This window comes from Schistocerca nitens, chromosome 4 (genome assembly GCF_023898315.1).
Source record: "Schistocerca nitens isolate TAMUIC-IGC-003100 chromosome 4, iqSchNite1.1, whole genome shotgun sequence".
Lineage (NCBI taxonomy): Eukaryota > Metazoa > Arthropoda > Insecta > Orthoptera > Acrididae > Schistocerca > Schistocerca nitens.
The window spans coordinates 521420972-521437622 of NC_064617.1; the positions used below are offsets into that span (position 1 = coordinate 521420972).

Here is a 16651-nt window from a genome sequence, read left to right on the forward strand (position 1 = left end):
ACATGTTGTGTCGTACTTGTAAAGGCACATGTTCTAGCAGCACAGGTAGAGTATCCCGTATGAAATCATGACAACGTGCTCCATTGAACGTAGGTGGAAGAACATGGGGCCCAATCAAGACATCACCAACAATGCCTGCCCAAACGTTCACAGAAAATTTGTGTTGATGACGTGATTGCACAATTGCGTGCGGATTCTCGTCAGCCCACACATGTTGATTGTGAAAATTTACAATTTGATCACGTTGGAATGAAGCCTCATCCGTAAAGAGAACATCTGCACTGAAATGAGGATTGACACATTGTTGGATGAACCATTCGCAGAAGTGTACCCGTGGAGGCCAATCAGCTGCTGATAGTGCCTGCACACGCTGTACATGGTACGGAAACAACTGGTTCTCCCGTAGCACTCTCCATATAGTGACGTGGTCAACGTTACGTTGTACAGCAGCAACTTCTCTGAGGCTGACTTTACGGTTATCGTCAACTGCACGAAGAATTGCCTCGTCCATTGCAGGTGTCCCCGTCGTTCTAGGTCTTCTCCAGTCGCGAGTCATAGGCTGGAATGTTCCGTGCTCCCTAAGACGCCGAACAAATGCTTCGAACGTCTTCCTGTCGGGACACCTTCGTTCTGTAAATCTGTCTCGATACAAACGTACCACGCCACGGCTATTGCCCCGTGCTAATCCATACATCAAATGGGCATCAGCCAACTCCGCATTTGTAAACACTGCACTGACTGCAAAATTACGTTCGTGATGGCTCTGAGCACTATGGGACTTAACATCTATGGTCATCAGTTCCCTAGAACTTAGAACTACTTAAACCTAACTAACCTAAGGACATCACAGAACACCTAGTCATCACGAGGCAGAGAAAGTCCCTGACCCCGCCGGGAATCGAACCCGGGCGTGGGAAGCGAGAACGCTACCGCACGACCACGAGCTGCGGACGTTCGTGATGAAACTAAACTGTTGATGCTACGTACTGATGTGCTTGATGCTAGTACTGTAGAGCAATGAATCGCATGTCAACACAAGCACCGAAGTCAACATTACCTTCCTACAATTGGGCCAACTGGCGGTAAATCGAGGAAGTACAGTACATACTGACGAAACTAAAATGAGCTCTAATATGGAAATTAAGCGTTTCCGGACATATGTCCACATAACATATTTTCTTTATTTGTGTGTGAGGAATGTTTCCTGAAAGTTTGGCCGTACCTTTTTGTAACGCCCAGTATATCCTCAAAGTTGACAATAACTCGTATGGCAAAAAAGCCGAATCTACACGTTTCACCAAGTCTGTTCTTTTTTGCTTTAAGTTTTTATCAATACGTACATCTAAGAACTTAGCAGTTTTAACCCCGTTTATTATTTCTTTTTGAATTGCTAGGTTAACTGGAGATGGGATAGCCGGCCGGAGTGGCCATCTCAAAACATGGTTCAAATGGCTCTGAGCATGATGGGACTTAATTTCTGAGGTCATCAGTCCCCTAGAACTTAGAACTACTTAAACCTAACTAACCTAAGGACATCACACACATCCATGCCCGAGGCAGGATTCGAACCTGCGACCGTAGCGGTCGCGTGGTTCCAAACTGAAGCGTCTAGAACCGCTCGGCCACATCGGCCGGCTGAAAATATTGCTGGATCATTACTGTTCATACTCCCTGTTTCGTTGTGACTATACCTTGATACTTGTACTGAGACAAGTGTTTTTAATGACTATCCACCATCGCATTTAATTATCTTCTTAAGGAAACCAGTCTCAAAAATGGACAAAAATTCATTAAGAGCGGTTAGAGGCGCCATGTCACTGACTGCGCTGCCCCTCCCGCCGGAGGTTCGAGTCCTCCCTTTGGCATGGGTGTGTGTGTTGTTCTTAGCGTAAGTTAGTTTAAGTAGTATGTAAGTCTAGGGACCTCAGCAGTTTGGTCCCTTAGAAATTTACACACACATTCATTAAGAAATTAGTGAAGGAGCTGGAGTTCCTATACGTGTCCGTGATCGTTTTGAATATTTTGTGAATAACACCGTCTAGACCGCTTAGTAAATTCCTTTCTTTATTACGCCATCAGATATCAAAAAGCTTAGAACTGTCAAAACAAGGTTCAGTGTGAGCGTCAACTCTCGTATTAGGCACAGGTTTTTAATACTGGCACTGATACTTGTTTTGGAAGTTGTACGCTTGTTGGTACTAGACGGTTTTATTCGCAAAATATCATTAAGAAATATATCGATTTGAGAGCTAGAATTAGGCTCATTGTAAACCTGAACAGGAGTTAACAAAAATACAGCAGAAAAGGAACTTATGGACGCTCAACGGCAAGGTTATCGGCGTATTAGCTGAAAACATAATATAAAAAAAAAAATCGTGCTTACTGAGGTCACGGGAGACAACGAATTTAGGTGCGACAGAGAGACAGACAGCGTTAAAGAAAATAATGTGACAAAGACTCCCAGTTCATATTATAATAATGTAGGTAAAAGTGTAATCAACTTGTTTCATCAGAATATTAGGGGGTATAAAGTAAAGTAAATGAGTTGTTAAGTTGTTGGCAAGATCTTAGTAGTTGGAAAGAAACTGATATCATCTGTTTTTCTCAACGCCATGTAACGACAGCGGTAGAAAACTTTAATGTAGGTGGCTGTAAATTAGCCGTGTGTTCGTATGGTGAATTGTCACATCCATAAAAAAAATGTAAAAAAAAAATCGAAATTTTCGAAGACAGGTGAGGAAATACTTGAACGAGAAGCGATGGCTTCGATTCACTGCAATTGAGATGCAGTCTGTCACTCATTGCAGGAGGCTGCGTGCAAGAGGTAACGACCATGTCAGGAGGTATTTGCTCTTGGATGACTTATCCCTGATTTGCTTTGTATAAAGCAAGGCTACAATGGAGGTACTATACCTAGGAAAATTCGTCTGGAATCTAATACATCACACAATGAATGACTGGTTTCCTTCGTAATTGCCTCTCCTTATAGTAACTAGCGTTGCTGAGCCACTGTACAACCTTTATTACAATTTATGTGTCAAGAAGACTTTCCTGGCAGTATTTAATGGTAATGTAGCCTTACAGCACAGACGAGACCAGAAGCTTTTGAAATCGAGTGACTAATGAAGAGGTACTGAATGGATTTGGGGAGAGGAATAGGTTTATGACACAACTCAACTGAGGAGAGAGGTAGGTTGATAGGGCACATCCTTAGTCATTAAGGAATGGTTAATCTGGCAACGGAGGGAAGTGGGAGACGCACCCATGAGCCAAAACATTGTGACCATCCGCTTAATAGCTTGTTTGTCCGTCTTTGGAACGAAATACATAATTGATTCTGCATATCAGGAATTCGACACTTTGTTGGTAGGTTTGTGGAGATACGTGCTATTAGATGTCTACGCACAGGTCATCTAGTTCGTGTAAATAACAGGTCGCTTATTTGCGTACGCGAGGATGGCTTATCTGCGTACGCGGTGATAGCGGCCGATACCGATCCAGATGAGTACCTTAGGATTTACATTAGGTGAATTTTGTCTCCGAGACATCAAAGTGAGTTCACTACAATGCTTCTCAAACTACTGTAGTACGGTTCTAGCTCCGACAGACGGACAATTATACTGCTGAAAGTTAACATCGCCGTCGGAGAAGACATCAAGCATGAAGGGATACAGGTGGTTCGCAGCCGCCAGCGTGCCTTCGATTACTACCGTAGGTCCCATGCGAGCGCTTGCACGAGAATATTTCCCGTAGCATAATACTGCTTCCACCAACCTGCATCCGTGGCACGCTGCACGTCTTGAACCGCCGTTCACCTCGATGACGGCATTTGTGGAGGCGACCATCGCCCTAGCACAGCAAAACCGTGACTCACACGCACAGCCAACAAGTTTCCATTGATCGACGGCCGAATCCCGATGGTCTCGTGCCAACTGCAATCGTAATTGACGATGACGTTGCGTCAACATGTGAACACGCATGGCTGGTCTGCTGCAGAGCTCCGTGTTCAACACTATACGATGAACTGGTGTCCCGTGAAACACTTGTGCGTGCACCAGCATTGTGCTCTTTTGGCAGAGATGCACAGATCGCTATCTATCCCACTTTACAGAGCAGGCAAGATTGCGATCCCCACGTTCTGTGAAGAGTGGTGGACGTCCAACCATTTAGCGCCTAGTGGTAGTTTCACTGTCCTGCCTCTTTCCATAGATGCACATGACAGAAGCACGTGAATATTCGGCTAGATTCATCGTTATCGATCTACTCGTTAACAGGCTCTGCGTAATAATAATCTGCCCTTTGTTAACGTCGCTCATCTCAATGGATTTCCCTATTTGCAGACCATATCTTCGCTAGGGTGACTCCCGTCCGTGTCTGCTCTGCATGCATACTTTCGTTACTGCGTCATTGTCCGCAATTTCACCAGGGGGTATCCAGCGTAGCGGTGGGAAGTGGTCATAATATTTTGTCTGTTCAGTGTAGTTTAAACGGGTATAGAAACGGCAAGATGGACACACAGCAAGTAGGTCCATTTGGATGTCGGGTGCAGTAGTCATGCAGATATGGAAAGAGCTGCACAAGACAGACATCTGCGGACAGATGCATCAAACTAGTCACCAAACACGACTGTAATGACAACAACAAAAACACACATCAACGACTGCTCCTGTAGCGCTAATACTTGAGCAATACTTAGTTTGTTAGTCACGTGTCCAGTTGACATGTCTAGGTGAGCGTAAACAGTGATTTTATTCCTTCGGCGGGAATTTTGAGCTGCTACACTCCACGTTGTTCCTGACCGTAAATTTTGCTCAGGATGATAGCCTAATTGTTTTGAGCAACGAATGACAGAATATCCTTCTCTTTGGCTATCGCTTCTTTAAATTTTTCACCAGCCAAATGATTACTCCAAAGGATTTAAACCTTAACAAACTGGTGTTCCCTTATTATACAAGGAAACGCATTCTGCCAAGCGCAAAAAAAAAAAAAAATGGTTCAAATGGCTCTGAGCACTATGGGACTGAACCGCTGTGGTCATAAGTCCCCTAGAACTTAGAACTACTTAAACCTAACTAACCTAAGGACAGCACACAACACGCAGCCATCACGAGGCAGAGAAAATCCCTGACCCCGCCGGGAATCGAACCCGGGAACCCGGTCGTGGGAAGCGAGAACGCTACCGCACGACCACGAGATGCGTCTGCCAAGCGCACTGCAGCATATGTACTAAGTATTTCTCTCAAAAGCACTCAGGAGGCATTTCTCTGGTGTTTCTAACAAAGTTTCGAATTTTCGTTTCTGATGTGTTGGTGGAATCAACAAAAACTGCGTTTGGGGAATCTCATAATGATGCAGAGTGTCATCGGGAAGTTTTCTTGTTGTTCTCATTGTGGACAAAATATTGTCTGCATCAAACTTTACGTCGTAAATTTAGAGAGTGATCTGTCATTAGTATATTGCGATGTTCATTTCAAAGCCATTTGTTGGTGATAACATCAAAACACGAAGAGTTATTAGTATTTCCAGCAACAACTTGGGCACGGCTGTGTAGACTAAAAATACTTTTTTAAAAAGAAGCTACTGTTCAATAGTGGCTGTTCTAAATGTTTTTATTCACTCTCAACTATGACTGACAGTTCAGATTTTTACGATGTTTTCAGAGACTAGGACTGCATATCGATTACCAATCACGGTCTGGATTAAGTGCCTTGTCGATTATTTTTCATCCTCTTATCCAAAGCGACTTATACCATATTCATTGAACAAGCGAATTACGACATTACACTGCCTTGTGTACAGAAGATCAGACATAAATTATGTGAATTTTGTACACGAACAATTTGCGTCCGATATTTAGATCGTACTTAGCTTAAAGCTTTGAAGAGATAGATGCACGACAGTTTCTCTTGTTTTATATAAAGAGACGCTAAGTAATATGATAACTACAATCAGACTTTTGCAGCAGTATAACATGAAGAGAGACTGTTTTTTCATTCACTCAGCCCTAAATATCTCTGCAGTCATAGCAGCGATCGTCATTCATCACCACTGTTAGAAACAAACATACGGAAACCGGCTCAAACACCTAACATATTTAATTTTCGGTATGTAGAAAACGTAGAAAAGCGGCCCTCTGTCGAAATCACGCGACAATCGAAGCTTGATGTCGACTAAGTCCGCAGAAGCCAGATCGACAGTACGCAATGCCTTCATCAGAGATGACTCTACTACAGTCCGATGGTACCGTCTAACGCAGTGGTAGCCAGCGTGATCATTACCGCTCACTAGTGGGTGCTGCAGCTTTCACAGTAGGCGGTAGGGGTTTTTAAAACATTTTCATTGGCTGTTCATAAAATTTTGACATAAAATATTTGCTAAGAAATTATTATTATACATTTATCTTGCTGAATCAATAATTTATAAATTTCGTAAAGTAAAATTACTTCTCTAGATTACAAATCATAATTATGTTGAAACCGGTAGGCGGTTAGAAACTTTTATTACTAACAGAGATAAAAAGGTGGGCGGTAAGTATAACAGGTTGATTACCCCTGCTGTAATGGGATTGTCAAGAGAACGGCGCTACATTTCACAGAAGTGCTCTGGCAACAAGAAGTTACTATTCTTTGAAATAGCTCATAGACAGTTTCTACATTCACACAACAAATAAATATATAGATTCAGGCAATCTTACAAAACTCACCCGACAAGGAAAGCATTTTCTTTGTTTCTCTCTCTCTCTCTCTCTTGTTTGTGTGCATATTTGCGTGTGTGTGTGTGTTTGACACAGTCGTATGTTACAGAATCCAAATAAATGTAATCTATTTACATTTCCTCTGCTGAACAAATGCACTTACTTTCATTGTTTACGTGTTTACAGACATTTCTTGCATTATTACTTCAAACTCGTGGACAAACATGTGAGCCTGATTTGGACTATCGTTGTGTGAACGAAACGGCATTTGAATACTGTTTGAACGGCAGTGTAGTGCCTAATTTTCCAGCACAGTCATGTGGCCCTTTATACTGTTACGACGGCTGTGAAAATTTCTGTGTGGAGCTTAACACTGTCTGTGTTACAGCACCAAGTCGAACGACTACAACAAAAGTAGCCACCATGCTGACAGCAGAGACTACAACAGAACTAACTACAGAAGAAGCTAGTACCACAGAAACAACTACAGCTACATCAGTGTTAATAACAATGACACCTGGAACTACCACAGAGCTCAGTATGGAAGAAACAACTACAGAATTAGCAACTACTACGGTGCCAACAGAGACTGCCACAGAATTAACTCCCAAAGAAAGTAGCACAATAGAAACAACTACACCATTACTATCGATGACAGCAGAAACTACCACCAGGCAACCTACAGGAGAAATCAGCACAACTGAAACAACAATTACAGAGATACCATCTACAACAGTACTGACAATAACGACAACACAGGGTACAACAGGACTGACTACAGAAGAAACTGGTAGTGTAACACAAACTACAACTACATCAATTCCAACAAAAATTACAACAGAGACTACCACACAGATCAGTACGGATACAACAACTACAGATGGAACAACTGCAACAATGACAACACAGACCACCACAGATTTAACTGCTGGAGGAAGTAGTACAACAGAAACAACAACTATGAATTTAGTAACTACAACAATGCCAGTGACAACAACAGAGAGTACCACAACATTAAATGCTGAAGAAACCAGTACAACTGAAACAACAATAACATCACTGACAACAACAATGACAACAGAGGCTACCACAGGGCAACCTACAGAAGAAACCAGCACAGCCAAAGCAAGCACTACCGAATTACCAACTACAACAGAGCTGACAACAAAGGTAACAGAGACGAGTACAGAACTGACTACAGAAGATACCACTCCAACAGAAACAGCAACGACATCAGTGCACACAATTACAACTGAAGGTACCACAGAGATGACAGTGGAACTAACAACCACGCAACTACCAACTACTACAATACCTACAATGGCAACACAGTCTACAACAGAATTTAGTACACAAGCAAGCAGTACAACAGAATCAACAACTTCAAATTTAGTAAGTACAACAATGCCAATGACGACAACAGAGATTACAACAGAATTAACTGCAGAAGAAACCAGTACAACGGAAACAACAACTTCACTGTCAACAACAGCCAAGGCAACCGCTGGCCTAACCACAGGAGAAACCAGTACAACCAAAACAACAACTACAGAACTACCAACTTCAACAGTGCTGACAACAGAAACTACAGATGAGCTAAGCAGGGAAACAACGACTACAGAATTAATAACTTCATCTATGCCGCCAGAGACTACAACAGAGATAAGTATGGAAATAACAACTTCAGAATTACCAACTTCAACAATTCTGGCAACTTCGACAACAGAGATTACACCAGCACTGACTACAGAAAATATCAGTACAGCAGAAACAACAGCTACAGCAGTGGTGACAACAATGGCAACCGACACTCCCACAGAGCTAAATACGGAAGAAACAACTACAGAATTAGCAACTACTACAGTGCTAACAGAGACTACCACAGAATTAAGTACTGAAGAAAGCAGCACAACAGAAACAACGATACAGTTGTCAACAACAACAGCAGAAACTACCACAAGGCAACCTGCAGGAGAAATCAGCACAACTGAAACAACAATTACAGAGATACCATCTACAACAGTACTGACAATAACGACAACACAGGGTACAACAGAACTGACTACAGAAGAAACTGGTAGTGTAACACAAACTACAACTACATCAATTCCAACAAAAATTACAACAGAGACTACCACACAGATCAGTACGGATACAACAACTACAGATGGAACAACTGCAACAATGACAACACAGACCACCACAGATTTAACTGCTGGAGGAAGTAGTACAACAGAAACAACAACTATGAATTTAGTAACTACAACAATGCCAGTGACAACAACAGAGAGTACCACAACATTAAATGCTGAAGAAACCAGTACAACTGAAACAACAATAACATCACTGACAACAACAATGACAACAGAGGCTACCACAGGGCAACCTACAGAAGAAACCAGCACAGCCAAAGCAAGCACTACCGAATTACCAACTACAACAGAGCTGACAACAAAGGTAACAGAGACGAGTACAGAACTGACTACAGAAGATACCACTCCAACAGAAACAGCAACGACATCAGTGCACACAATTACAACTGAAGGTACCACAGAGATGACAGTGGAACTAACAACCACGCAACTACCAACTACTACAATACCTACAATGGCAACACAGTCTACAACAGAATTTAGTACACAAGCAAGCAGTACAACAGAATCAACAACTTCAAATTTAGTAAGTACAACAATGCCAATGACGACAACAGAGATTACAACAGAATTAACTGCAGAAGAAACCAGTACAACGGAAACAACAACTACATTGTCAACAACAACCAAGGCAACCACTGGCCTAACCACAGGAGAAACCAGTACAACCAAAACAACAACTACAGAACTACCAACTTCAACAGTGCTGACAACAGAAACTACAGCAGAGCTAAGCAGGGAAACAACGACTACAGAATTAACAACTTCATCTATGCTGCCAGAGACTACAACAGAGATAAGTATGGAAATAACAACTTCAGAATTACCAACTTCAACTATTCTGGCAACTTCGACAACAGAGATTACACCAGCACTGACTACAGAAAATATCAGTACAGCAGAAACAACAGCTACAGCAGTGGTGACAACAATGGCAACCGACACTCCCACAGAGCTAAATACGGAAGAAACAACTACAGAATTAGCAACTACTACAGTGCTAACAGAGACTACCACAGAATTAAGTACTGAAGAAAGCAGCACAACAGAAACAACGATACAGTTGTCAACAACAACAGCAGAAACTACCACAAGGCAACCTGCAGGAGAAATCAGCACAACTGAAACAACAATTACAGAGATACCATCTACAACAGTACTGACAATAACGACAACACAGGGTACAACAGGACTGACTACAGAAGAAACTGGTAGTGTAACACAAACTACAACTACATCAATTCCAACAAAAATTACAACAGAGACTACCACACAGATCAGTACGGATACAACAACTACAGATGGTACAACTGCAACAATGACAACACAGACTACCACAGATTTAACTGCTGGAGGAAGTAGTACAACAGAAACAACAACTATGAATTTAGTAACTACAACAATGCCAGTGACAACAACAGAGAGTACCACAACATTAAATGCTGAAGAAACCAGTACAACTGAAACAACAATAACATCACTGACAACAACAATGACAACAGAGGCTACCACAGGGCAACCTACAGAAGAAACCAGCACAGCCAAAGCAAGCACTACCGAATTACCAACTACAACAGAGCTGACAACAAAGGTAACAGAGACGAGTACAGAACTGACTACAGAAGATACCACTCCAACAGAAACAGCAACGACATCAGTGCACACAATTACAACTGAAGGTACCACAGAGATGACAGTGGAACTAACAACCACGCAACTACCAACTACTACAATACCTACAATGGCAACACAGTCTACAACAGAATTTAGTACACAAGCAAGCAGTACAACAGAATCAACAACTTCAAATTTAGTAAGTACAACAATGCCAATGACGACAACAGAGATTACCACAGAATTAACTGCAGAAGAAACCAGTACAACGGAAACAACAACTTCACTGTCAACAACAGCCAAGGCAACCGCTGGCCTAACCACAGGAGAAACCAGTACAACCAAAACAACAACTACAGAACTACCAACTTCAACAGTGCTGACAACAGAAACTACAGATGAGCTAAGCAGGGAAACAACGACTACAGAATTAATAACTTCATCTATGCCGCCAGAGACTACAACAGAGATAAGTATGGAAATAACAACTTCAGAATTACCAACTTCAACAATTCTGGCAACTTCGACAACAGAGATTACACCAGCACTGACTACAGAAAATATCAGTACAGCAGAAACAACAGCTACAGCAGTGGTGACAACAATGGCAACCGACACTCCCACAGAGCTAAATACGGAAGAAACAACTACAGAATTAGCAACTACTACAGTGCTAACAGAGACTACCACAGAATTAAGTACTGAAGAAAGCAGCACAACAGAAACAACGATACAGTTGTCAACAACAACAGCAGAAACTACCACAAGGCAACCTGCAGGAGAAATCAGCACAACTGAAACAACAATTACAGAGATACCATCTACAACAGTACTGACAATAACGACAACACAGGGTACAACAGGACTGACTACAGAAGAAACTGGTAGTGTAACACAAACTACAACTACATCAATTCCAACAAAAATTACAACAGAGACTACCACACAGATCAGTACGGATACAACAACTACAGATGGTACAACTGCAACAATGACAACACAGACCACCACAGATTTAACTGCTGGAGGAAGTAGTACAACAGAAACAACAACTATGAATTTAGTAACTACAACAATGCCAGTGACAACAACAGAGAGTACCACAACATTAAATGCTGAAGAAACCAGTACAACTGAAACAACAATAACATCACTGACAACAACAATGACAACAGAGGCTACCACAGGGCAACCTACAGAAGAAACCAGCACAGCCAAATCAAGCACTACCGAATTACCAACTACAACAGAGCTGACAACAAAGGTAACAGAGACGAGTACAGAACTGACTACAGAAGATACCACTCCAACAGAAACAGCAACGACATCAGTGCACACAATTACAACTGAAGGTACCACAGATATGACAGTGGAACTAACAACCACGCAACTACCAACTACTACAATACCTACAATGGCAACACAGTCTACAACAGAATTTAGTACACAAGCAAGCAGGACAACAGAATCAACAACTTCAAATTTAGTAAGTACAACAATGCCAATGACGACAACAGAGATTACCACAGAATTAACTGCAGAAGAAACCAGTACAACAGAAACAACAACTTCACTGTCAACAACAGCCAAGGCAACCGCTGGCCTAACCACAGGAGAAACCAGTACAACCAAAACAACAACTACAGAACTACCAACTTCAACAGTGCTGACAACAGAGACTACAGCAGAGCTAAGCAGGGAAACAACGACTACAGAATTAACAACTTCATCTATACCGCCAGAGACTACAACAGAGATAAGTATGGAAATAACAACTTCAGAATTACCAACTTCAACAATGCTGGCAACTTCGACAACAGAGATTACACCAGCACTGACTACAGGAAATATCAGTACAGCAGAAACAACAGCTACAGCAATGGTAACAACAATGGGAACCGACACTCCCACGGAGCTAAATACGGAAAAAACAACTACAGAATTAGCAACTACTACAGTTCCAACAGAGACTACCACAGAATTAAGTACTGAAGAAAGCAGCACAACAGAAACATCAACTATGGAAGTAGTAACTAAAACCATGCCAACAAGAACAACAGCGGAGAATACCACCGAATTAAGTACTGAAGAAAGCAGCACAGCTGATGCAACTACACCATTGCCAACAACAACAGCAGAAACTACAACAAAACAACCTACAGGAGAAATCAGCACACCTGAAACAACAGTTACAGAGTTACCAACTACAACAGTGCTGACAATAACGTCAACAGGATCCGCAACAGAACTTACTACAGAAGCAAACAGTAGTATAACAGAAGCAACAGCTACATCAGTACCAACAGAAATGACAACAGATAGTACCTCAGAGATAATTATGAATACTACAACTACAGAAGTAATAACTCCAACTATCCCAACACAGACTACCACAGATTTTACTGCTGAAGAAAGCAGTACAGCAGAAACAACAACAATGAAGTTAGGAACTACAACAATGCAAGTGACAACAACAGAGAGTACCACACCATTAACTGCTGAAGAAACCAGTATAACTGAAACAACAACAACATCATTGGTAACAACAATGACTACAGAGACTACCACAGGACAACCTACCGGAGAAACCAGCACAGCCATAGCAACTACTACAAAATTACCAACTACAACAGAGCTGACAACAAAGGTAACAGAGATGAGCGCAGAACTGAGTACAAAAGATACCACTACAACAGAAACAGCAACTACATCAGTTCAAACAATTACAACTGAAGGTACCACAGAGCTGGCTATGGAAATAACAACTACACAGTTAACAACTACATCAATACCTACAATGGGAACACAGTCTACAACTGAACACAATACACAAGCAACTAGTGCAGCAGAGTTAACAACTTCAAATTTAGTAAGTACAGCAATGACAACGACAACAGCAGAGATTACCACAAAATTAACTGCAGAAGATACCAGTACAACGGAAACAACAAATTCATTGCCAGCAACAACAGCCGAGACAACCACAAACATAGCTACGGGAGAAACCAGTACAACCGAAAGAATAACAGGATTACCATCTGAAACAGTGCTGACAACAACAAAAATAGAATCTACCACAGAATTAACAGCAGATGAAAGCAGTACAACATTAACAACAACTACATCAGTGCCAACAATGAAAACAGAAGCTACCACAGAGCTTACCTCAGAAACAACAACTACAAAATTAAGAACTTCTACAATGGCAACAATGAGTACTGAGACTACCACAGATTCTCCCACAGAAGAAACCAGTAAAACTACTACAGAATTGGAAAGTACAACAGTGCTACCAACAGAGACTTCTTCACAGTTATATACAGGAGAAATCAGCACAACAGAGTTAAAAACTACATCAAGGCCAACAACTAAGAATACGAATGAGCCAACTACGGTAGAAAGCAGTACAATGGAATTAACAACAAGGTTAACAACCAAGCAGACAACAACAAGGCTTCCAACTGCCGCTACAACCAGTATGGCAACATCAACTGCTCCAACAAATGCTCCACCTACTGAAGCGCCATTTACATGTGAATCAGCTGGAGAGTTTCAAGATCTCGGGAACTGCAGCAATTTTTACCTCTGCATACCACTGTCATCAGGGGACTTTGTGTACATAATGTTTTCATGCCCAGATGGGTCACAGTTTGATTCTGTGACTAAGAAATGTTCTCAGAATGCAACGTGTATTGCCCCATCATGTAATGACTTTGGATTCTACTGTCTGAGCACTTCACAAGTCCAGTTATGTTATGATTCAAAACCACCAAGTGGTGATGCTTTCACATGTCCTGCAAACACATACTGCAGTATGGACTGTCAGTACCCATGCTGGGCAGATATTCCTTGTACGACCACTGCATCCCCCTCAACATCAACAACAGTTTTACCTACATCGACAGTGACGCTACCACCAACTACTACTACAGAACCGTTCGTTTGTTCAGAGACTGGACGGTTTCCTGATCCTGCTAACTGCAGTCTTTATTATGTCTGCTCTCCCAAATCTTCAGGTGGCTTCTACACGATGCACTTTTCTTGTCCTCCACCATTATTGTATAATCCCAGCATGCGACAATGTTCTGACAGTTTTACATGTACAGTGGCTACTGAATCTCCCGCAATGTCCACAACGTTACCACCAACCACTATTGAGTCCTCCTCAGCGTCTACAACAGCTTTGGCAACAACGATAGTTACACTGCCTCCATCTACCGGCGAATCTCCCTCAACATCCACAACAGTTTCCCCAACATCGACAGTGACGTTACCGCAAACTACTACTTCAGCACCATTCGTCTGTTCAGAGGCTGGACGGTTTCCTGATCCCGCTAACTGCAGTCTCTATTATATCTGCTCTCCCAAGTCTTCAGGTGGCTTCTATACACTGCATTTCTCTTGTCCTCCATCATCGCTGTATAATCCTAGCACACAACGATGTATTAATAATTTTACATGTTCTGTCACAGAGTTGGTTGATAGCACTGTGCCAACAATAGTCGCGTCAACATCGCGTCCGTTTACTTGTGAAGTGTCTGGGCGTTTTGCTGATCCAGAAGACTGCAAATCATACTATATATGCTCGCCAAAATCGTCTGGGGGATTCTATACAATGCATTACCAGTGTCCTCCATCAACAGCTTACAATCAAAATACAAGCCAGTGTACCACAGCATCGAGTGTTAACTGTGGAGCTGCTTATTAATGACACATGAAATGTTTTATTGATATTGACTGTTATATTTAATTCCTATTTACATAACGACATAATATGTTTTTGCATGATTCTATTGATAATATTATTGTGCGAATCATGAGAGTGTGTTATGTTCTGTTCAGAATTAAAGAGTTTTGCAGGAAGTAAGAGATATTTCTTTACTACTTCTTTAACGTTTCAATTCGCAAATGCTCTGAACAATATCTTCGTGAGCTGAGAGGTAATCACAAAATAAACTATAAATGGCTATTTAAGGTATTTAGCAGTCACCGTCTGGATTCCAAGATGTAATAGTTTGAATAAATTCCTAGAGGAATGAGATACTGTGGTTTCCAGTGCTAAGTATTTAAGGGGCTCCGGAACGCCCTATACTTGCAATTTTAAAATAACGCTTATAAATTACATCTTTCCTCACAAAGTATTTGAGGTAGGAAGTTGAACTTTTTACAGATTATTTATTGGAATATGGGCTACAACTTAACACAGGGATTTTACAAAATTTTAGTTCAGTTATTAAAGATGATTTTTTTTCAATTGTAATGAAAATTCACAACATTTTTTTGCAATTTTTTATTTATATATTCAAAAATATGCAGTTTTTTGGAAAAAGGCTGTGTTAAATTATGCAGAAGGTACTGTGTAACATATACTGAAAGTTTGAAACAAATATGTTTGGAAGATCCTTAGAAAACATGTAATTAGTATGGGAAAATAAAAGTTTTGGTAATCGAGCGACAAAGATTGGATTAACTTTTTAGTGCATTCCAGGTCCATAGGATGGATTATCTTCATCCTCTGCAAACTCCTCCTCCAGCTTCCTCTTGTTCCTCCTCCTGTTTACTCTTGCTTGTATTTCTAGACTCTTTACAGCCCTGTCTGCAACCCAAAGGCGTTCCTTATCTAAAGCAAGCATCGCTCGTACCATGTTAGAACCTATCTTCATTCCCATATTTCTAAATACCTTGCACCTTACAATGTTGCCATCATTGAAAGTCGCAACAGCATCATACACACCAAAGTGAAGTGTTTCTATTCCAACAAATACAGTCTTGGGATTCTCGACCATATAACACTATTTACACTTTCATTGGGGTTTTGAGTTTTTCCGTGAATACACTTTTTCAACAGTTCAGGTGCTGCTAAGTCTCTGAAAATAGGTTTTATCACCTCCATTATTGCATGAGGCAGACTATGCTTATGAGTGTACACTTCACAAGTTAGCAATCCTTTGTTATATTTACACCAACTGTCTTCTTCTTTGGGACACAAGCTATGTTGGGGATTTTCATCGGTTGAAGAAGTATGAAAAAAAGAGCCCAAACAGCCTTCTTCATTTCGTCGACACTTTGTGTATTTTGCCTAATAGCCATTCCATAATAGTTCTGTATTTTGTCAATTACACTGTCAGTTAACCTTCCCTTCCCATCCAACCCTTTACCATCACTGAGTTTTTGTTTTTTGTACGAAGCT

General features: G+C 41.3%; 2 protein-coding genes across 4 annotated transcripts in view; both read left to right on the forward strand.

Moving 5' to 3' along the window:
• The window catches only part of LOC126253123 (uncharacterized), a 168151-nt gene that overhangs the window by 97928 nt on the left and 53572 nt on the right, over positions 1-16651 (forward strand). The window lies entirely within an intron of this gene.
• Positions 7118-15205, forward strand: LOC126252415 (mucin-2-like). The gene has a single exon (XM_049953305.1). It carries the CDS (start codon positions 7118-7120, stop codon positions 15167-15169), a length of 8052 nt encoding a protein of 2683 aa, XP_049809262.1. The 3' UTR covers positions 15170-15205.

What these genes read in the sequence shown, in the direction of transcription:
- LOC126252415 (XM_049953305.1), top strand. Translation starts at nt 7,118, where the DNA reads ATGCTGACAGCAGAGACTACAACAGAACTAACTACAGAAGAAGCTAGT.